This window comes from Oncorhynchus gorbuscha, linkage group LG24, assembly GCF_021184085.1.
Source record: "Oncorhynchus gorbuscha isolate QuinsamMale2020 ecotype Even-year linkage group LG24, OgorEven_v1.0, whole genome shotgun sequence".
Lineage (NCBI taxonomy): Eukaryota > Metazoa > Chordata > Actinopteri > Salmoniformes > Salmonidae > Oncorhynchus > Oncorhynchus gorbuscha.
The window spans coordinates 60,607,236-60,630,169 of record NC_060196.1 but is presented as its reverse complement, the minus strand read 5'-3'; the positions used below and the strand labels follow the sequence as shown (position 1 = coordinate 60,630,169).

General features: G+C 45.8%; 1 protein-coding gene across 1 annotated transcript in view; it reads left to right on the top strand.

The window, feature by feature from the left end:
- Window positions 1-22,934, top strand: part of LOC124012283 (cytosolic 5'-nucleotidase 1A-like) — a 55,060-nt gene that overhangs the window by 28,875 nt on the left and 3,251 nt on the right. Inside the window, exons 3-6 of the mRNA XM_046325746.1 lie at window positions 847-1,002; window positions 1,623-1,793; window positions 6,424-6,571; window positions 21,548-21,670. Of these exons, the coding sequence (XP_046181702.1) occupies window positions 847-1,002; window positions 1,623-1,793; window positions 6,424-6,571; window positions 21,548-21,670 (598 nt within the window). The remainder of the gene's footprint in view (window positions 1-846; window positions 1,003-1,622; window positions 1,794-6,423; window positions 6,572-21,547; window positions 21,671-22,934) is intronic.

Genomic DNA, 22,934 nt, shown 5'->3' with positions numbered 1-22,934 from the left:
GACCTGTGTTGTATGTGGTTAGTTCGATGTCTTCACAGTCTAACCTATCCCCCTCTTTCTCTTCCTCCTATTCTGTCAAAACTCATTTCTCTCTTTGTCTCCATTTCCCCATCCTTCTCATCCCTTCTTCTTGCGCCATCTGCTTTCTCTCTTCATCATTCCATTACCCAACCCTTCTCAACCCTTCGTCCTTCCCATCTGCTTTCTCTCTTCATCCTTCCATTACCCAACCCTTCTCAACCCTTCTTCTTTCCCATCTGCTTTCTCTCTTCATCATTCCATTACCCAACCCTTCTCAACCCTTCTTCCTTCCCATCTGCTTTCTCTCTTCATCATTCCATTACCCAACCCTTCTCAACCCTTCTTCCTTCCCATCTGCTTTCCCTATTCCTTTTCATCATTCCATCCCAACCTCTTCTCAACCCTTCTATCTTTCTCCCTTCCCATTCCCTCCTTCATCTTCCAGCCCAAGCCTTCCAACCATTGCTTCCTGGCCCATCCTGTTCCTCTGAGACAGAGCAGAAGGTGTATCATTCCATTATCCCAACCCTTCTCAACCAGCCTTCTTCCAAGGTTTCCAAACATCTGCTTTCTCCAGCCTTCTCCTTCATCAAGGTTAGAGTCCCAACCCTTCTCAACCCTTCTTCCTCCCCATCCTTCTCCTTTGTCATTCCATTACCACACTACCCTTCTCAGGACCAGCCTTCTCCTTCCCATCTAGCTTTCCACACTACCCTTTTCATCTCTAGGACCATCCAATCTCCTTTGTCATTCTCAAACCACTTCACAACTATCTTTCCGTATCTTCCCATTCCAAGGAAACAGGATACATGTGCGTCTCTGCAGCCCAAGCCTGAGAATGCCGTGACCATTGCGGTGTCGTCCCGGGTCCTGTTCCGTACTGAGACAGAGCAGAAGGTGTATGAGCAGAAGGGGTATCAGTCCAGCCTGGGTAGTCCAGCCTGGGTATCAGGTGGAGCACTGGGAACCAGTCCAGCCTGGGTACCTTCAGTCCCCTGGACCAGCCTTATCAGTCCAGCTTCGGTCAAGTTAGCCTGTCATCCAAACTGGGTACAGTCCAGCCTGGGTATCTGTCCAGCCTGGACCAGCCCTCCTTCATCAAGGTTAGTCCAGTCTGGGTACAAACCACACAGTCCAGCCTGGGTATCAGTCCAGCTTGGACCAGCCCTCCTTTGTCAAGTCCAGCCTAGAGTCAGTACAAACACACTACCAGTCCAGCCAGGACCAGTCCAGCTCCTTCAAATCAAATCAAATCAAATCAAATCAAATTTATTTATTTATATAGCCCCAGGACCAGCCTTCTCCTTTGTCAAGGTTAGAGTCATAAAACCAAACACAAACAATGCAGGTGTAAAAGCACACAAAAACTCCCTAGAAAGGACTCAAAACCTGAAGAAACAAGGAAACAGGATACATGGGGTTGTCCCCCTTGTGGAGGTAGAGATTATAACAGAACATGACCAAGATTGATGGTCAAATATTAAGGCAGAACAGTTGAAACTGGAGCAGCAGCACAGTCAGACTGGGGACATTTCATTCATTATATTGACCAAATACTCATGTCTCTGCAATGAATATGAAAAGACATATCTGGGTACCAGCCTGGGTATCAGTCCAGCCTGGGTATCAGTCCAGCCTGGGTATCAGTCCAGCCTGGGTACCAGTCCAGCCTGGGCAGAACAGTCCAGCTGGAGCAGGAGCATGGCCAGCCTGGGGATCAGTCCAGCCTGGGTCCTCATGTCCAGTCCTGGGACATGGTCCAGCCCAGGCCAGTAAACAGTCCTGCCAGGTGGACTGGGGACAGCCTGGAGTCATCATGTCAGGTAGTCCTGGGGCATGGTTCAGCCTGGGTACCAGTCCAGCCTGGGTATAAGTCCAGCCTGGGTTATCTGGACACAATAGGACAGGAAGTACCAGTCAAACTGCCCTAGCCCCCCGTACCAGTCCAGCCTGGAGGCTGAGACAGGAGGGGTCCAGCCTGGGCCCCATCCGAGGACATCCTGGGGGCCAAACAGGAAGGATATAACCCCACCCACTTTGCCAAAGCACAGCCCCCACACCACTAGAGGGAAATCTTCAACCACTAACTTACCAGCCTGGATACCAGTCCAGCATGGGTACCAGTCCAGCATGGGTACCAATCCAAGACTTGACATTCAGGTCAATTTGATAGTGGCACACTGGGCCAGGACCAAGTGAAAACTACTGTCCCGAATGAGAAAATTACTGGCCCTATCCAAGATCACAGGAAAGCAAGTTATGCATGTACAATTTAAATCATGGGGGATTTCATGTTTTGTTATCAATCTGGGAAAGTACCTTATATTATAGCCAACCATAAAATCTGATATTAACACAGATTTTATGATGACATATAGAGTATATTATATGGACTATATTAAACAATTGACAATATAATATTCCTCACCAGAAATTAGGCCAATAGCACATTGATGGAAAGCAATATCTTTAGGGCCTGTACATGGTCCATTAATCAGGCAGGGGTACTATATTAGCCATAAGCATTATCATCTGTCGGATGCAGCACAGTGGCTACATGGCTGAAGCATTATCACCTGTCTGATGCAGCACGGTGGCTACATGGCTGAAGCATTATCACCTGTCTGATGCAGCACGGTGGCTACATGGCTGAAGCATTATCATCTGTCTGATGCAGCACGGTGGCTACATGGCTGAAGCATTATCACCTGTCTGATGCAGCACGGTGGCCACATGGCTGAAGCATTATCACCTGTCTGATGCAGCACGGCTGGCATTATCACCTGTCTGATGCAGCACGGTGGCTACATGGCTGAAGCATTATCACCTGTAGCCTGATGCAGCATGGTGGCCACATGGCTGAAGCATTATCACCTGTCTGATGCAGCACGGTGGCCACATGGCTGAAGCATTATCACCTGTCTGATGCAGCACGGTGGCTACATGGCTGAAGCATTATCACCTGTAGCCTGATGCAGCAGTGTGGCCACATGGCTGAAGCATTATCACCTGTCTGATGCAGCACGGTGGCTACATGGCTGAAGCATTATCATCTGTAGCCTGATGCAGCATGGTGGCCAGATGGCTGAAGCATTGTCACCTGTCTGATGCAGCATGGTGGCCAGATGGCTGAAGAATGGAGTTTCTCTTACCTCCAGTAGGCAAATCGTGCTTTGCTGCAGGAGGGACTGGTGCATTTCGCAAAATAGATGGCATCATGAGGGGGGGGGGGATTATGTGGCTATATTGAAGCAACATCTCAAGTCATCAGGCAGGAAGTTAAAGCTTGGTCGCAAATTGGTCTTCCAAATGGACAATGACCCCAAGCATACTTCCAAAGATGTGGCAAAATGGCTTAAGGACAACAAACTCCGTATTGGAGTGGCCATCACAAAGCTTTGACCTCAATCCTATAGAGCATTTGTGGGAAGAACTGAAAAGGCGAGTGCCAGCAAGGAGGCCTACAAATCTGACTCAGATACACCAGCTCTGTCACGAGGAATTGGTCACAATTCACCCAACTTATTGTGGGGCGCTTGTGGAAGGCTACCCGAAACGTTTGATCCAATTTAAACAATTTAAAGGCAATGCTACCAAATACAAATTGAGTGTAAACTTCTGACCCTCTGGGAATGTGATGAAAGAAATAAAAACTGAAATCATTCTCTCTACTATTATTCTGACATTCCACATTCTTAAAATAAAGTGGTGATCCTAACTGACCTAAGACAGGGACATTTTACTAAGATTAAATGTCAGGAATTGTGAAAAACTCAGTTTAAATGTATTTGGCTAAGGTGTATGTAAAATTCTGAATTCAAATGTACATGCCGATATTGAACTCTGAACTTTTAGGCTGCCTGACTCCCTTGAGATGGGTCTGTGACTAAGCCTACTGAGACGGGTCTGTGGCGTATCGTACTGAGACAGGTGTATGGCGTAGCCTACTGAGACGGGTGTATGGCGTAGCCTACTGAGACGGGTGTATGGAGTAGCCTACTGAGACGGGTCTGTGGCGTATCGTACTGAGACAGGTGTATGGCGTAGCCTACTGAGACGGGTGTATGGCGTAGCCTACTGAGACGGGTGTATGGCGTAGTCTACTGAGACAGGTGTATGGCGTAGCCTACTGAGACGGGTATATGGCATAGCCTACTGAGACAGGTCTATGGCGTAGGCTACTGAGACGGGTCTGTGGCGTAGCCTACTGAGACGGGTCTGTGGCGTAGGCTACTGAGACGGGTCTGTGGCATAGCCTACTGAGACGGGTGTATGGCGTAGCCTACTGAGACGGGTCTGTGGTCTACGGGTCTGTGGCGTAGTCTACTGAGACGGGTCTGTGGCGTAGCCTACTGAGACAGGTGTATGGCATAGGCTACTGAGACGGGTGTATGGCATAGCCTACTGAGACAGGTCTATGGCGTAGGCTACTGAGACGGGTCTGTGGCGTAGCCTACTGAGACGGGTCTGTGGCGTGGGCTACTGAGACGGGTCTGTGGCATAGCCTACTGAGACGGGTGTATGGCGTAGCCTACTGAGACGGGTGTATGGCGTAGCCTACTGAGAAGGGTGTATGGCGTAGCCTACTGAGACGGGTGTATGGTGTAGCCTACTGAGACGGGTGTATGGCGTAGCGTACTGAGGCGGGTCTGTGGCGTAGCCTACTGAGACGGGTCTGTGGCGTAGCCTACTGAGACGGGTCTGTGGCGTAGCCTACTGAGACGGGTCTGTGGCGTAGTCTACTGAGACGGGTCTGTGGCATAGCCTACTGAGTCGGGTCTGTGGCGTAGCCTACTGAGACGGGTGTATGGCGTAGCCTACTGAGACGGGTCTGTGGCATAGGCTACTGAGATGGGTGTATGGCGTAGCCTACTGAGACGGGTCTGTGGCGTAGTCTACTGAGACGGGTCTGTGGCGTAGCCTACTGAGACAGGTCTGTGGCGTAGCCTACTGAGACAGGTGTATGGCGTAGCCTACTGAGACGGGTGTATGGTGTAGCCTACTGAGACGGGTGTATGGCGTAGCCTACTGAGACGGGTGTATGGCGTAGCCTACTGAGAAGGGTGTATGGCGTAGCCTACTGAGACGGGTGTATGGTGTAGCCTACTGAGACGGGTCTGTGGCGTAGTCTACTGAGACGGGTCTGTGGCGTAGGCTACTGAGTCGGGTCTGTGGCGTAGCCTACTGAGACGGGTGTATGGCGTAGCCTACTGAGACGGGTCTGTGGCATAGGCTACTGAGATGGGTGTATGGCGTAGCCTACTGAGACGGGTCTGTGGCGTAGTCTACTGAGACGGGTCTGTGGCGTAGCCTACTGAGACGGGTGTATGGCGTAGCCTACTGAGACGGGTCTGTGGCATAGTCTACTGAGACGGGTGTATGGCGTAGCCTACTGAGACAGGGCTCACTCGAAACAGAGAGGAAATGCTGTGTGAAGCATCACACGTCAGAAAGATTGTGAAGGATGAAATACAAATATATATAGAATTTCTTTCTGTTTTGGAGTTTGAAAATTGGACCATATGAAAGCTTGATGAATTAGCCCGGTGAGCTCTGCGGTTGTTGCCGGGGCCAGCGGGCAGCCCTGAATGTATTAGCCCTGCAGTATCATTCGCTAATTCAATCCCTGTATTACATACACATCATGTGCCAAAGAAACACCTCCACCTGCTGGAGAAGACATATTTTGGGCCCAGTTATGCCTCTCGCTTCGCCTCATCCTCTCTGGCATGACTCACACAGGACAGTTAATTACCATAGCTCCCGCCTTGGGCCATTCAGTGTAATTTTCTAAAATGTTGGATCTCTATGGCAAGACGCATCCTTCACCCAAGTTTAGTCAAAACCCGGGCCCATGCTGTCTGAGTTAAAGAATATGACTGAGAATGGACTGACAGGCGGACAGACGGACAGACAGAGATGATCCTCAGTCCCCTCCCTGATTTCATCGTGGGGGACAACAAAGATTAATGGATGCTTAAAGTTTGACTATACACTGGACTTACAGAGATACTGGTGGTACCACCTCAGTACTCTACCACCTCAGTACTCTACAACCTCAGTACTCTACCACCTCAGTACAAATACTTATTTTCCACCATAATTGCATAATTTGCAAATGAATTCATAAAAAATCCTACAATGTGATTTTCTGGATTGTTTTTTTCCATTTTGTCTGTCATAGTTGAAGTGGACCTATGATGAAAATTACAGGCCTCTCTCATGTTTTTAAGTGGGAGAACTTGCACAATTGGTGGCTGACTAAATACTTTTTTTGCCCCACTGTATAATGACTGACTACATTACCCATAATCCTGTGATCTCCTCTGCTCTTCCATCAGGTGTTGGAGGCAGTGAACGCTAACACATACGCTGACTACATTACCCATAATTCTGTTTTCTCGTCTGCTCCTCCGTCAGGCGTTGGAGGCGGTGAATGCCCGTCTGAGAGAACTGTACCCAGAGAGTGAAGAACTGTTTGACATCGTCCTGGTAACCTATAACCACGCCCATGTAGGAGTCAGACTCATCAATACCATCAACCATCACAGTGAGTCTTACACACACACACACACTTAGCACACTCACACGGAGGCATATGCACGCATGTTAGGATGTGCTACCTGCACGAAACAGGAACAAGCACGCACTGTCCAACAGTTCATAGCGAAACTAGCGAACACTCAAGAGAGCACGTGTGCTGCCTCAGTCAATGTGTCACAGGTATCAGCGTCAGCTTACCTTGGGTCTCTCAGATCTGGGAAATATCAGCAGATGTAGGTTCTTGATTTGACCACCCGGTTGTTGCTGATTTTTTTTTTATGGCTTCTAAACTTTATAGTTTCATTTACATTTACATTTAAGTCATTTAGCAGACGCTCTTATCCAGAGCGACTTACAAATTGGTGCATTCACCTTATGACATCCAGTGGTACAGTCACTTTACAATAGTGCATCTAAATCTTAAAGGGGGGGGGTGTGAGAGGGATTACTTATCCTATCCTAGGTATTCCTTAAAGAGGTGGGGTTTCAGGTGTCTCCGGAAGGTGGTGATTGACTCCGCTGTCCAGGCGTCGTGAGGGAGTTTGTTCCACCATTGGGGGGCCAGAGCAGCGAACAGTTTTGACTGGGCTGAGCGGGAGCTGTACTTCCTCAGTGGTAGGGAGGCGAGCAGGCCAGAGGTGGATGAATGCAGTGCCCTTGTTTGGGTGTAGGGCCTGATCAGAGCCTGGAGGTACTGAGGTGCCGTTCCCCTCACAGCTCCGTAGGCAAGCGCCATGGTCTTGTAGCGGATGCGAGCTTCAACTGGAAGCCAGTGGAGAGAACGGAGGAGCGGGGTGACGTGAGAGAACTTGGGAAGCTGGAACACCAGACGGGCTGCGGCGTTCTGGATGAGTTGAAGGGGTTTAATGGCACAGGAAGGGAGCCCAGCCAACAGCGAGTTGCAGTAATCCAGACGGGAGATGACAAGTGCCTGGATTAGGACCTGCGCCGCTTCCTGTGTGAGGCAGGGTCGTACTCTGCGGATGTTGTAGAGCATGAACCTACAGGAACGGGCCACCGCCTTGATGTTGGTTGAGAACGACAGGGTGTTGTCCAGGATCACGCCAAGGTTCTTAGCGCTCTGGGAGGAGGACACAATGGAGTTGTCAACCGTGATGGTGAGATCATGGAACGGGCAGTCCTTCCCCGGGAGGAAGAGCAGCTCCGTCTTGCCGAGGTTCAGCTTGAGGTGGTGATCCGTCATCCACACTGATATGTCTGCCAGACATGCAGAGATGCGATTCGCCACCTGGTCATCAGAAGGGGGAAGGGTTTCCACTTTAAAATATAAGACTTGGTGTGCCCTAAAAACACACATTCATCAAACCCTACAAAAATGTCCATTCATTATAATCCACACAATAATTCACATTTCTTGTTGCTGCAGGATTCTTTTCCTGCTGTGAGAAACAGGTCAAATTAAGACCCTACATCTGGGGCTTTCATTGTGTGCAACGAATACTGCATACCGCTATATACTTATTCTAGAAGCCTAGAATACAAGGGTCCCGAAAGGGGTTATTCGGGCTGTCCCCATGGGACAAACCTTTTCGATTCCAGGTAGAACCCTTTCGGGTTCCATGTAGAACCCTGTGGTTATAGATGGAAATCAAATGGGTTCTACCTGGAATCAGAAAAAGGTTATTCAAAGGGTGTGTGGTCAGTCAATGAACCCTTTTACATTTTAGTCTGAACTTTTGTTGGCACCGACTGGGGATCGACTTACCCTTCCAAAGTCTGACTGTTCACCAATCGGGGGAAATAGCTAAACAGACCTGACATCTATATAACACATTCATGTAGAGCTTTCCAGATGCCATGAACCACAAGGGAATGGCTCTCTGTGTGTGAATGAACGCAAAACAGAAACCAAAGCTGTTTCCCAAATAAGGGGTCAGATCCCAAGGGTCCCAACCAGTCTCTCTGGGTTCGCGGCTAAAGCAAAGCCTTGGTTGTGGCAAGACAAAATGTATTTATGTATTTATGTATTTTTTATTGATGGGTCGCCAACATATTCAAAGGACTTCCGGGTCACAACAATGAAAACAAGTGAAGGGGAAGTGGCTTCCTTCAGAGCTCCCAGATGTCTCCATTTCTTCTCATCTGATGTTAGATCTCTCCAGTGGTCCTCTGTGTGACACAACTCCTTGACCTCTGACATTTTCTCTAGAGAACACAATAAACAAACACAGACAAATGGCCGCCTAGACGTCAAGGAGATTCGATTCTGTAATACAAACTGTTCTTTAGGTTCCATCCCAAATGAAACCCTTTACAGTGACCAGAGCTCACACCATATTACCTATCTATATCAGTTACAGGTTAGTCATTTAGCAGATGCTCTTATCCAGAGTGACTTACAGGAGCAGTTAGAGCCTTGCTCAAGGGCACATCGACAGATTCTTCACCTAGTCGGCTCGGGGATTCAAACCAGAGACTTTTCGGGTTACTGGCCCAACGCGCCTAACCGCTAAGCTACCTACCGCCCCGAACCAAAAACACTATATAAGGAATATGGTGAAGTTCGGGATGAAGTCCTATTGTGGAAGTGAATTAGGAGATGGCTATGCCACAAGTGTGTAGGTTTAAAAAGAGGCAGAAGTGATAAGTAGTGTTAGATGCAACTCGCTTTATAGAAGATAGGGGCTTTTTTTGGACACTCATACAATATCTACACTACCGTTCCAAAGTTTGGGGTCAATTACAAATGTCCTTGTTTTTGAAAGAAAAGCATATTTTTTTTGTCTATTGAAATAACATCAAGTTGATCAGAAATACAGTGTAGACATTGTTCATGTTTTAAATGACTATTGTAGCTGGAAACGGCTGATTTTTTAATGGAATATCTACATAGGTGTACAGAGGCCCATTTTCAGCAACCATCACTCCTGTTAGATAATCCAAGGTGATCATTTTAAAACGGCTAATTGATCATTTAAAAACCTTCTACTGCTGCGTCCTGAATTAAACCTTATTCAAACAAATGTATTTATGGAGCCCTTTTTACATCAGCCGAAGTCACAAAGTGCTGTACAGAAACCCAGCCTAAAACCCCAAACAGCAAGCAGAGCACACTGTCCAAAAGCAGTGTGCGGTATAGGGAATAGGTTGCCATTTGGGATTGACTGTGTATGAGCAGGTGAAAATTGACATCCTTGTGTGGACAATGGATTGGCTCTTTGACAACATAATGTAGACATGGGATTGGCTCTTTGACAACATAATATAGACATGGGATTGGCTCTTTGACAACATAATGTAGACATGGGATTGGCTCTTTGACAACATAATGTAGACATGGGATTGGCTCTTTGACAACATAATGTAGACATAGGATTGGCTCTTTGACAACATAATGTAGACATGGGATTGGCTCTTTGACAACATAATGTAGACATGGGATTGGCTCTTTGACAACATCATGTAGACATCAGATTGGCTCTTTGACAACATCATGTAGACATCGGATTGGCTCTTTGACAACATCATGTAGACATCGGATTGGCTCTTTGACAACATCATGTAGACATGGGATTGGCTCTTTGACAACATAATGTAGACATGGGATTGGCTCTTTGACAACATAATGTAGACATGGGATTGGCTCTTTGACAACATCATGTAGACATTGGATTGGCTCTTTGACAACATAATATAGACATGGGATTGGCTCTTTGGGGTGTGTGACAACAAAATGTAGACAGTTGATTGGCTCTTTGACAACATAATGTAGACATTGGATTGGCTCTTTGGGGTGTGTGACAACAAAATGTAGACAGTTGATTGGCTCTTTGGGGTGTGTGACAACATAATGTAGACAGTGGATTGGCTCTTTGGGGTGTGTGACAACACAATGTAGACAGGGGATTGGCTCTTTAGGGTGTGTGACAACAATGTAGACAGGGGATTGGCTCTTTAGGGTGTGTGACAACATAATGTAGACAGGGGATTGGCTCTTTAGGGTGTGTGACAACATAATGTAGACAGTGGAATGGCTCTTTGTGGTGTGTGACAACATAATGTAGACAGGGGATTGGCTCTTTAGGGTGTGTGACAACATAATGTAGACAGGGGATTGGCTCTTTAGGGTGTGTGACAACATAATGTAGACAGTGGATTGGCTCTTTGTGGTGTGTGACAACATAATGTAGACAGGGGATTGGCTCTTTAGGGTGTGTGACAAGATAATGTAGACAGTGGATTGGCTCTTTAGGGTGTGTGACAACATAATCACTCCGAGCGACTCCATGCATCTACTTTACATAAATACATGGAATGATTGGCATGCTCAGTAATGTGGAACATAATTTATGTAGCATATATTCAAATACCAGTGCCCCTGTTTGCAGGAGAGAGAGAGAGATCTGATTTGAAAAACCCCATCAGAATCAGTATAGAAGTCTCCCCTCTTAGAGAGCTATCAAGTTGCAAGGGAATTAGATTTCAGTTTCATAAGATGTTCTCAGGACACACAACTTCTTGTCAAATAATGTTTATTCATGTTTTCTCTAAAGGATACTGCTGTGAGAAGGCTTAACTACAGGCATGAAAACCACTTTGATGTCTGGATGTCAGTGAAGTTGTTCCAGTATGAGCAATCATATACCTAGCAGTCTAAAGTATATTGTGGCAGAAGACTGGTGTTACTGTGCTGTCAATGTGCGGTATCATCAGGCCTCGTCCTGTCAATGTACTGTATCATCAGGCCTCGTCCTGTCAATGTGCTGTATCATCAGGCCTCGTCCTGTCAATGTACTGTATCATCAGGCCTCGTCCTGTCAATGTGCTGTATCATCAGGCCTCGTCCTGTCAATGTGCTGTATCATCAGGCCTCGTCCTGTCAATGTGCTGTATCATCAGGCCTCGTCCTGTCAATGTGCTGTATCATCAGGCCTCGTCCTGTCAATGTGCTGTATCATCAGGCCTCGTCCTGTCAATGTGCTGTATCATCAGGCCTCGTCCTGTCAATGTGCGGTATCATCAGGCCTCGTCCTGTCAATGTACTGTATCATCAGGCCTCGTCCTGTCAATGTACTGTATCATCAGGCCTCGTCCTGTCAATGTGCGGTATCATCAGGCCTCGTCCTGTCAATGTACTGTATCATCAGGCCTCGTCCTGTCAATGTACTGTATCATCAGGCCTCGTCCTGTCAATGTACTGTATCATCAGGCCTCGTCCTGTCAATGTACTGTATCATCAGGTCTCATCCTGTCAATGTACTGTATCATCAGGCCTCGTCCTGTCAATGTACTGCATCATCAGGCCTCGTCCTGTCAATGTACTGCATCATCAGGTCTCACCTTGTCAATGTACTGCATCATCAGGTCTCACCTTGTCAATGTACTGCATCATCAGGCCTCGTCCTGTCAATGTACTGCATCATCAGGTCTCACCTTGTCAATGTACTGCATCATCAGGTCTCACCTTGTCAATGTACTGCATCATCAGGTCTCATCCTGTCAATGTATTGTATCATCAGGCCTCGTCTTCTTATGGCTAGGGTCCTTTTTTCAGAATTTCCGCCTGACTGACATGCCCAAAGTAAACTACCTGTTACTCAGGCCCTGAAGCCAGGATATGCGTATAATTGGTACCATTGGATAGAAAACACGTTGAAGTTTGTAGAAATGTTAAAATAATGTAAGAGAATATAACACAATAGATATGGTAGGAGAACATCCAAAGAAACACCAACCGGAAGAGACCGTGCTCTTACAATGGAAATCTATATAGGTCCTGTGCAATTCCAGCTCCCAGATTGCAGTTCCTTTTGCTTCCACTAGATGTCAACAGTATTTGTTCAAGGTTTCATGCTTGTTTCTTCCAAAACGAGGAAGAATTTTGAGTTTTGGTACTGAGAGTCACAGTTGGAAATCAGTCTGCGGGCGCGCAACGATGAGGAGGCACGCTTGCTAATTTGACTTTTCTATTGAACATACTTCTTTCTGTATGACATATTATAATAATTACATTTTCGGGTACCTGAGGATTAAATATAAACATAGTTTGACTTGTTTTTTTTATTCCTTTGTCTGCATGTTGAACGAGGGTATTACTGAAATTAATGGCGCCAACATAACATACTTTTTGGGATATAAAGAAGGATTTTATCTAACAAAATGACTTATTCATGTTGTAGCTGGGACCCTTGGGATTGCAAACAGAGGAAGATTTTCATAAAGTAAGTGATTACTTAATCACTATTTGTGATTTTATGTTCATAAATGTTTAATATCACGATTATTGATTTGAATTGCTCGCTCTCCAATTTCACCGGATGTTGTCGACAGATGTCCCGCTGACGGGATGCCTAAGCCCTAATATATATATATATATATATATCATAATAATATATATCATCAGGCCTCATCCTCTGCCCAGATCAATGAACACCTCATAGAAAGACAATAACGAAGACAACGAATGAACACATGACATAAAGACGACAATGCAATGCAATAACATCAATGATTGGGCCATCCCCAGAGTAGGACATCAAAGAATAACATCAATGATTGGGCCATCCCCAGAGTAGGATATCAAAGAATTAACATCAATGATTGGGCCATCCCCAGAGTAGTATATCAAAGAATAACATCAATGATTGGGCCATCCCCAGAGTAGGATATCAAAGAATAACATCAATGATTGGGCCATCCCCAGAGTAGTATATCAAAGAATAACATCAATGATTGGGCCATCCCCAGAGTGATATCAAAGAATAACATCAATGATTGCCATCCCCAGAGTAGGATATCAAAGAATAACATCAATGATTGGGCCATCCCCAGAGTAGTATATCAAAGAATAACATCAATGATTGGGCCATCCCCAGAGTAGGATATCAAAGAATAACATCAATGATTGGGCCATCCCCAGAGTAGGATATCAAAGAATAACATCAATGATTGGGCCATCCCCAGAGTAGTATATCAAAGAATAACATCAATGATTGGGGCCATCCCCAGAGTGGGATATCAAAGAATAACATCAATGATTGGGCCATCCCCAGAGTAGGATATCAAAGAATAACATCAATGATTGGGACATCCCCAGAGTAGTATATCAAAGAATAACATCAATGATTGGGCCATCCCCAGAGTAGGATATCAAAGAATAACATCAATGATTGGGCCATCCCCAGAGTAGGATATCAAAGAATAACATCAATGATTGGGCCATCCCCAGAGTAGTATATCAAAGAATAACATCAATGATTGGGCCATCCCCAGAGTAGGATATCAAAGAATAACATCAATGATTGGGCCATCCCCAGAGTAGGATATCAAAGAATAACAAATGATTGGGCCATAACAAAGAATAACATCAATGATTGGAGCAAAGAATATCCCATCCCCAGAGTAGGATATCAAAGAATAACATCAATGATTGGGCCATCCCCAGAGTACATTTACGTTTACATTTAAGTCATTTAGCAGACGCTCTTATCCAGAGCGACTGACAAAGAGTAGGACATCAAAGAATAACATCAATGATTGGGCCATCCCCAGAGTAGGATATCAAAGAATAACATCAATGATTGGGCCATCCCCAGAGTAGTATATCAAAGAATAACATCAATGATTGGGCCATCCCCAGAGTAGGATATCAAAGAATAACATCAATGATTGGGCCATCCCCAGAGTAGGATATCAAAGAATAACATTAATGATTGGGCCATCCCCAGAGTAGTATATCAAAGAATAACATCAATGATTGGGCCATCCCCAGAGTAGGACATCAAAGAATAACATCAATGATTGGACCATCCCCAGAGTAGGATATCAAAGAATAACATCAATGATTGGGCCATCCCCAGAGTAGTATATCAAAGAATAACATCAATGATTGGGCCATCCCCAGAGTAGGACATCAAAGAATAACATCAATGATTGGGCCATCCCCAGAGTAGGATATCAAAGAATAACATCAATGATTGGGCCATCCCCAGAGTAGTATATCAAAGAATAACATCAATGATTGGGCCATCCCCAGAGTAGGATATCAAAGAATAACATCAATGATTGGGCCATCCCCATCCATCAATGATTGGGCCATCCCCAGAGTAGTATATCAAAGAATAACATCAATGATTGGGCCATCCCCAGAGTAGGATATCAAAGAATAACATCAATGATTGGGCCATCCCCAGAGTAGTATATCAAAGAATAACATCAATGATTGGGCCATATCAAAGAATAACATCAATGATTGGGCCATCCCCAGAGTAGGATATCAAATAATAACATCAATGATTGGGCCATCCCCAGAGTGGGATATCAAAGAATAACATCAATGATTGGGCCATCCCCAGAGTACATTTACGTTTACATTTAAGTCATTTAGCAGACGCTCTTATCCAGAGCGACTTACAAAGAGTAGGACATCAAAGAATAACATCAATGATTGGGCCATCCCCAGAGTAGGATATCAAAGAATAACATCAATGATTGGGCCATCCCCAGAGTAGTATATCAAAGAATAACATCAATGATTGGGCCATCCCCAGAGTAGGATATCAAAGAATAACATCAATGATTGGACCATCCCCAGAGTAGGATATCAAAGAATAACATCAATGATTGGGCCATCCCCAGAGTAGGATATCAAAGAATAACATCAATGATTGGGCCATCCCCAGAGTAGGATATCAAAGAATAACATCAATGATTGGGGCCAATAGGATATCAAAGAATAACAAATGATTGGGCCATCCCCAGAGTAGGATATCAAAGAATAACATCAATGATTGGGCCATCCCCAGAGTAGGATATCAAAGAATAACATCATTGGGCCATCCCCAGAGTAGGATATCAAAGAATAACATCAATGATTGGGCCATCAATGATTGGGCCCCCAGAGTAGGATATCAAAGAATAACATCAATGATTGGGCCATCCCCAGAGTAGGATATCAAATAATAACATCAATGATTGGGCCATCCCCAGAGTGGGATATCAAAGAATAACATCAATGATTGGGCCATCCCCAGAGTACATTTACATTTACATTTAAGTCATTTAGCAGACGCTCTTATCCAGAGCGACTTACAAAGAGTAGGACATCAAAGAATAACATCAATGATTGGGCCATCCCCAGAGTAGGATATCAAAGAATAACATCAATGATTGGACCATCCCCAGAGTAGGATATCAAAGAATAACATCAATGATTGGACCATCCCCAGAGAATAACAAAGAATAACATCAATGATTGGGCCATCCCCAAGTAGGATATCAAAGAATAACATCAATGATTGGGCCATCCCCAGAGTAGGATATCAAAGAATAACATCAATGATTGGGCCATCCCCAGAGTAGGATATCAAAGAATAACATCAATGATTGGGCCATCCCCAGAGTAGGACATCAAAGAATAACATCAATGATTGGGCCATCCCCAGAGTAGGATATCAAAGAATAACATCAATGATTGGGCCATCCCCAGAATAGGATATCAAAGAATAACATCAATGATTGGGCCATCCCCAGAATAGGATATCAAATAATAACATCAATGATTGGGCCATCCCCAGAGTAGGATATCAAAGAATAACATCAATGATTGGGCCATCCCCAGAGTACATTTACGGATTTAGCATCAAAGAAAGAGTAACATCAAAGAATAACATCAATGATTGGGCCATCCCCAGAGTAGGATATCAAAGAATAACATCAATGATTGGGCCATCCCCAGAGTAGTATATCAAAGAATAACATCAATGATTGGGCCATCCCCAGAGTAGGATATCAAAGAATAACATCAATGATTGGACCATCCCCAGAGTAGGATATCAAAGAATAACATCAATGATTGGGCCATCCCCAGAGTGGGATATCAAAGAATAACATCAATGATTGGGCCATCCCCAGAGTAGGATATCAAAGAATAACATCAATGATTGGGGCCATCCCCAGAGTAGGATATCAAAGAATAACATCAATGATTGGGCCATCCCCAGAGTAGGATATCAAAGAATAACATCAATGATTGGGCCATCCCCAGAGTAGGATATCAAAGAATAACATCAATGATTGGGCCATCCCCAGAGTAGGATATCAAAGAATAACATCAATGATTGGGCCATCCCCAGAGTAGGATATCAAAGAATAACATCAATGATTGGGCCATCCCCAGAGTAGGATATCAAAGAATAACATCAATGATTGGGCCATCCCCAGAGTAGGATATCAAAGAATAACATCAATGATTGGGCCATCCCCAGAGTAGGATATCAAATAATAACATCAATGATTGGGCCATCCCCAGAGTGGGATATCAAAGAATAACATCAATGATTGGGCCATCCCCAGAGTACATTTACATTTACATTTAAGTCATTTAGCAGACGCTCTTATCCAGAGCGACTTACAAAGAGTAGGACATCAAAGAATAACATCAATGATTGGGCCATCCCCAGAGTAGGATATCAAAGAATAACATCAATGATTGGACCATCCCCAGAGTAGGATATCAAAGAATAACATCAATGATTGGACCATCCCCAGAGTAGGACATCAAAGAATAACATCAATGATTGGGCCATCCCCAGAGTAGGATATCAAAGAATAACATCAATGATTGGGCCATCCCCAGAGTAGGATATCAAATAATAACATCAATGATTGGGCCATCCCCAGAGTGGGATATCAAAGAATAACATCAATGATTGGGCCATCCCCAGAGTAGGACATCAAAGAATAACATCAATGATTGGGCCATCCCCAGAGTAGGATATCAAAGAATAACATCAATGATTGGGCCATCCCCAGAATAGGATATCAAAGAATAACATCAATGATTGGGCCATCCCCAGAATAGGATATCAAAGAATAACATCAATGATTGGGCCATCCCCAGAGTAGGATATCAAAGAATAACATCAATGATTGGGCCATCCCCAGAGTAGGATATCAAAGAATAACATCAATGATTGGGCCATCCCCAGAGTAGGATATCAAAGAATAACATCAATGATTGGGCCATCCCCAGAATAGGATATCAAAGAATAACATCAATGATTGGGCCATCCCCAGAATAGGATATCAAAGAATAACATCAATGATTGGGCCATCCCCAGAGTAGGATATCTACCATGCTTCAGTAGTTGTTTATGCAGCCTGTCCCTAATGGTGGGTCAGGAGGGATCCATTTCTCCTGGGTTGGGGCTGTATGATTAGGATCTATCAGAACTTTTTGTTGTGTTTTTCTTCATCTTGATGATCTCAAGACTGTTAGAAACATGGCACCCCCCAAAAAAAATCTGAATGTATTTTTTGTCTGAAGGGGACAGTGGAGCGCTTGAGTGAGAGGGGGGTTATACCCCTCTCTCTCCAAAAATAAAACACTGCAGGCAGCTAATCCTCTCAGGACATAATAACCTTTTTTTCAGGTCCCAGCCTTTAGTGAATGATCTCCACGCTCTCCTTTCCTCCTGAACAAACATCATTCTTCCCTTCTCCTCCCATCTTCCTTATTCTCTCTCTCTCTCTCTGTGTCTCTCTCTCTGTGTCTCTCTCTAGCTCTGTCTCTCTCTCTCTGTCTTACTCTCTATCTCACTCTCTCTGTCTCTGTCTCTATCTCTCTCTCTCTCTCTCTCTGTCTCTCTCTCTCTCTCTCTCTCACTCTCTCTGTCTCTCTCTGTCTCTCTCTCTCTGTCTCACTCTCTCTGTCTCAGTCACTCTGTCTCAGTCACACTCTCTCTGTCTCTCTCTCTGTCTCACTCTCTCTGGCTCTCTCTCTGGCTCACTCTCTCTGTCTCTCTGTCACACTCTCTCTGTCTCTCTCTCTGTCTCACTCTCTCTGTCTCTGTCACTCTGTCTCACTCTGTATCTCTCTCTCTTTCTCACTCTCTCTGTCTCACTCTCTCTGGCTCACTCTCTCTGTCTCACTCTCTCTGTCACACTCTCTCTGTCACACTCTCTCTGTATCTATCTGTCTCACTCTCTCGGTCTCACTCTCTCTGGCTCACTCTCTCTCTGTCTCTCTCTCTCTCCACTCTCCTGGCTCTCCTGAACAAACATCTCTGTCTCACTCTCTCTCTGTCTCTCTACTCTCTCTGTCTCTCACTCTCTCTGGCTCACTCTCTCTGGCTCTCTCTCTCTCTCTCTGTCTCTCTGTCTCTCTCTCTGTCTCACTCTCTCTGTCTCAGTCACTCTGTCTCTCTCTGTCTCTCTCTCTCTCTCTCTCTGTCTCTCTCTCTGTCTCTCTCTCTGTCTCTCTCTCTGTCTCACTCTCTCTGGCTCACTCTCTCTGTCTCACTCTCTCTGTCACACTCTCTGTCTCACTCTCTCTGTCTCACTCTCTGTCTCACTCTGTCTCTCATCTGTCTCACTCTCTCGGTCTCACTCTCTCTGGCTCACTCTCTCTGGCTCACTCTCTCTGTCTCTCTCTCTCTTTCTCACTCTCTCTGGCTCACTCTCTCTGGCTCTCTCTCTCTGCCACACTCTCTGTCACACTCTCTCTGTCTCTCTCTCTGTCTCACTCTCTCTGTCTCAGTCACTCTGTCTCACTCTGTCTCTCTCTCTCTTTCTCACTCTCTCTGTCTCACTCTCTCTGGCTCACTCTCTCTGTCTCTCTCTCTCTGTCTCACTCTCTCTGTTTCTCTCTCTCTGTATCTGTCTCTTGATCCATGTTGAGCTTCTCCTCTTCGCTCTCAGTACATCTTGGCCCAGGAGTCAGGACTAAAGATTAATTCAGCACATTGCTGTACACCTGTATCAGATTACATTCAGCAGCTACCTCCCTCCTCCCCTCTCTCCCTACCTCCCTCCTCCCCTCTCAAATCAAATCAAATGTATTTATATAGCCCCTCGTACATCAGCTGATATCTCAAAGTGCTGTACAGAAACCCAGCCTAAAACCCCAAACAGCAAGCAATGCAGGTGTAGAAGCACGGTGGCTAGGAAAAACTCCCTAGAATGGCCAAAACCTAGGAAGAAACCTAGAGAGGAACCAGACTATACCTCCCTCCTCCCCTCTCTTCCTACCTCCCGCCTCTCCTCTCTCCCTACCTCCCTCCTCCCCTCTCTCCCTACCTCCCTCCTCCCCTCTCTCCCTACATCCCTCCTCCCCTCTCCCTACCCCTCCCCCCTCCCCTACCTCCTCTCCCCCTACCTCCCTCCTCCCCTCTCTCCCTACATCCCTCCTCCCCTCCTCCCCCTCTCTCCCTACATCCCTCCTCCCCTCTCTCCCTACCTCCCTCCTCCCCCCTCCCCCCTCCCTACCTCCCCAGTCAGTTCATCCCCCCCTCTCCCCTACATCCCTCCTCCCCTCTCTCCCTACATCCCTCCTCCCCCTCTCCCTACCACCCTCCTCCGTCAGTTCATAACACTAACCCCCAGCCAGGTCAGTTCATAACACTAACCCCCAACCAGGTCAGTTCATAACACTAACCCCCAACCAGGTCAGTTCATAACACTAACCCCCAACCAGGTCAGTTCATAACACTAACCCCCAACCAGGTCAGTTCATAACACTAACCCCCAACCAGGTCAGTTCATAACACTAACCCCCAACCAGGTCAGTTCATAACACTAACCCCCAACCAGGTCAGTTCATAACACTAACCCCCAACCAGGTCAGTTCATAACACTAACCCCCCCAACCAGGTCAGTTCATAACACTAACCCCCAGCCAGGTCAGTTCATAACACTAACCCCCAACCAGGTCAGTTCATAACACTAACCCCAACCAGGTCAGTTCATAACACTAACCCCCAGCCAGGTCAGTTCATAACACTAACCCCCAACCAGGTCAGTTCATAACACTAACCCCCAACCAGGTCAGTTCATAACACTAACCCCCAACCAGGTCAGTTCATAACACTAACCCCCAACCAGGTCAGTTCATAACACTAACCCCCAACCAGGTCAGTTCATAACACTAACCCCCAGCCAGGTCAGTTCATAACACTAACCCCCAGCCAGGTCAGTTCATAACACTAACCCCCAACCAGGTCAGTTCATAACACTAACCCCCAACCAGGTCAGTTCATAACACTAACCCCCAGCCAGGTCAGTTCATAACACTAACCCCCAGCCAGGTCAGTTCATAACACTAACCCCCAACCAGGTCAGTTCATAACACTAACCCCCAACCAGGTCAGTTCATAACACTAACCCCCAGCCAGGTCAGTTCATAACACTAACCCTGACACTGACTCGACAGTTCTTGCACCTTACCTCAGATGGCACCATGTATTGCTAATTGCCAAACTATACCGAGAATCTGTTCTGCGTCCCAAATGTCAAACCTGTTCTCTACTTTAAAAGTAGTACACTAGATGGGGAATAGGGTGCCATTTGGGATGCAGTTAATTAGACACCCTCCCTAGAGAAATGGCCTTTATCATGCATTTAGTGCTCAATTACCCAGTCAACTGAAATAGGACTGGGGGGGGGGGACTGCCCCACTGGGAGCCCAGGGAGCTGTTGTTGTGTGGGGGGTTAAGTGCCTTGCTCAAGTGCACAACAGCAGGCCATGGCATCTAGGAGTTGATACCTCCTCCTTGCCAGCTCACCACCCTGACTGATTTTTTTCCATCGGACCCCGAATACGAAACTAGCAAGCCGGCGATTGCTGGCCCGCTCTCTAAACGCTCGGCTACCTGCCACCCCTTCAAGCTTCTATAAATGTCCTTAGCCTTTGGCCTGGAAGGTTATGCTGCCTTTTAAGGCCGAGGAATTATTAAATGACAAAAGACGCAGATCGAGGATCAGCTTTACTCTTTCCAAATGATAACCTTAACAATTAGACCTAGGAGGAATACAATCTGATCTCAGAACAGTACCAAGGGATCACTTCAATTGACTATCGTAGCACGGCCAGATTTTAACGGTGACCTCAGGTTATGACCAGTGTCATTTTTCATTAAGCACTTATGCGGAGGAAACTGGGAGGAGACGCCTGGACTTGACCAATAAGAAGTGCTCCCTTCTGCTTGCCCTTACGACCCTGCGTGTGTTTCTCTCTGTCTCCCAGATCTGTTCATTGAGAGGTTCTGTATGACGGGAGGCAGTTCACCTATTGGCTACCTAAAGGCATGGCAGACCAACCTGTACCTGTCAGCCGATGCGGAGAAGGTCAGGGAGGCGCTGTCTGAAGGTGAGTCGCACCACTTCCTGTCCTCACCTGTATATTGCATCCCTACCCTCCTACTGTAGCATGGAACCCAAAGACCAGAGTCGATGTATTGTGAACAAACTCGAAGGTCAACTGTCCTGGAGTGATATTGAACTGGTGACATTCAGAGTGGGACAGGCACACACCGTGTCAATAGTTTGGATTACAACAAAACAAAAGGTCACACACTTTAGAGTATAATTTAGAACAGTACACTACTTTAGACCAGGGGCTATAGGGTAGTAGTGTACTACTTTAGACCAGGGGTCCATAGGGTAGTAGGGCACTACTTTAGACCAGGGTCTATAGGGTAGTAGTGCACTACTTTAGACCAGGGGCTATAGGGTAGTAGTGTACTACTTTAGACCAGGGGTCCATAGGGTAGTAGGGCACTACTTTAGACCTGGGTCTATAGGGTAGTAGTGCACTACTTTAGACCAGGATCTATAGGGTAGTAGGGCACTACTTTAGACCTGGGTCTATAGGGTAGTAGGGCACTACTTTAGACCAGGGTCTATAGGGTAGTAGGGCACTACTTTAGACCAGGGTCTATAGGGTAGTAGGGCACTACTTTAGACCAGGGTCTATAGGGTAGTAGTGCACTACTTTAGACCAGGGTCTATAGGGTAGTAGTGCACTACTTTAGACCAGGGTCTATAGGGTAGTAGGGCACTACTTTAGACCAGGGTCTATAGGGTAGTAGGGCACTACTTTAGACCAGGGTCTATAGGGTAGTAGGGCACTACTTTAGACCAGGGTCTATAGGGTAGTAGGGCACTACTTTAGACCAGGGTCTATAGGGTAGTAGGGCACTACTTTAGACCAGGGTCTATAGGGTAGTAGGGCACTACTTTAGACCAGGGTCTATAGGACTGCTGTCCTCACATGCTGCTCTTTCATTCAAACCCAACCCCCTCTCTTTGTGTAACCAGCCGTCATATCGGATTAGTCCACCAGGGACTTTTCATGTCATGATTAGTAATCGATGTACGATCTATCCTGTGTATATTTCTGTATTTCTGTACGATTATTTAGGTATTTAGTAAATAGATAATTAAGCCAACTTGTGTATTGCTGATTCAACTTGTTAGGTTAGTGCAGATAACCAACTTTACGACAATCAGAATGAAACGGAATAAGGTGCCGATTAATAAATTGACCGCTATTGATAGAAAAGATGTTCAGGTCTTTAAGATAGTTTTTTCAGAAGACAGCAGCTCTATAAACACTCTTCCGTGTTGTCCCA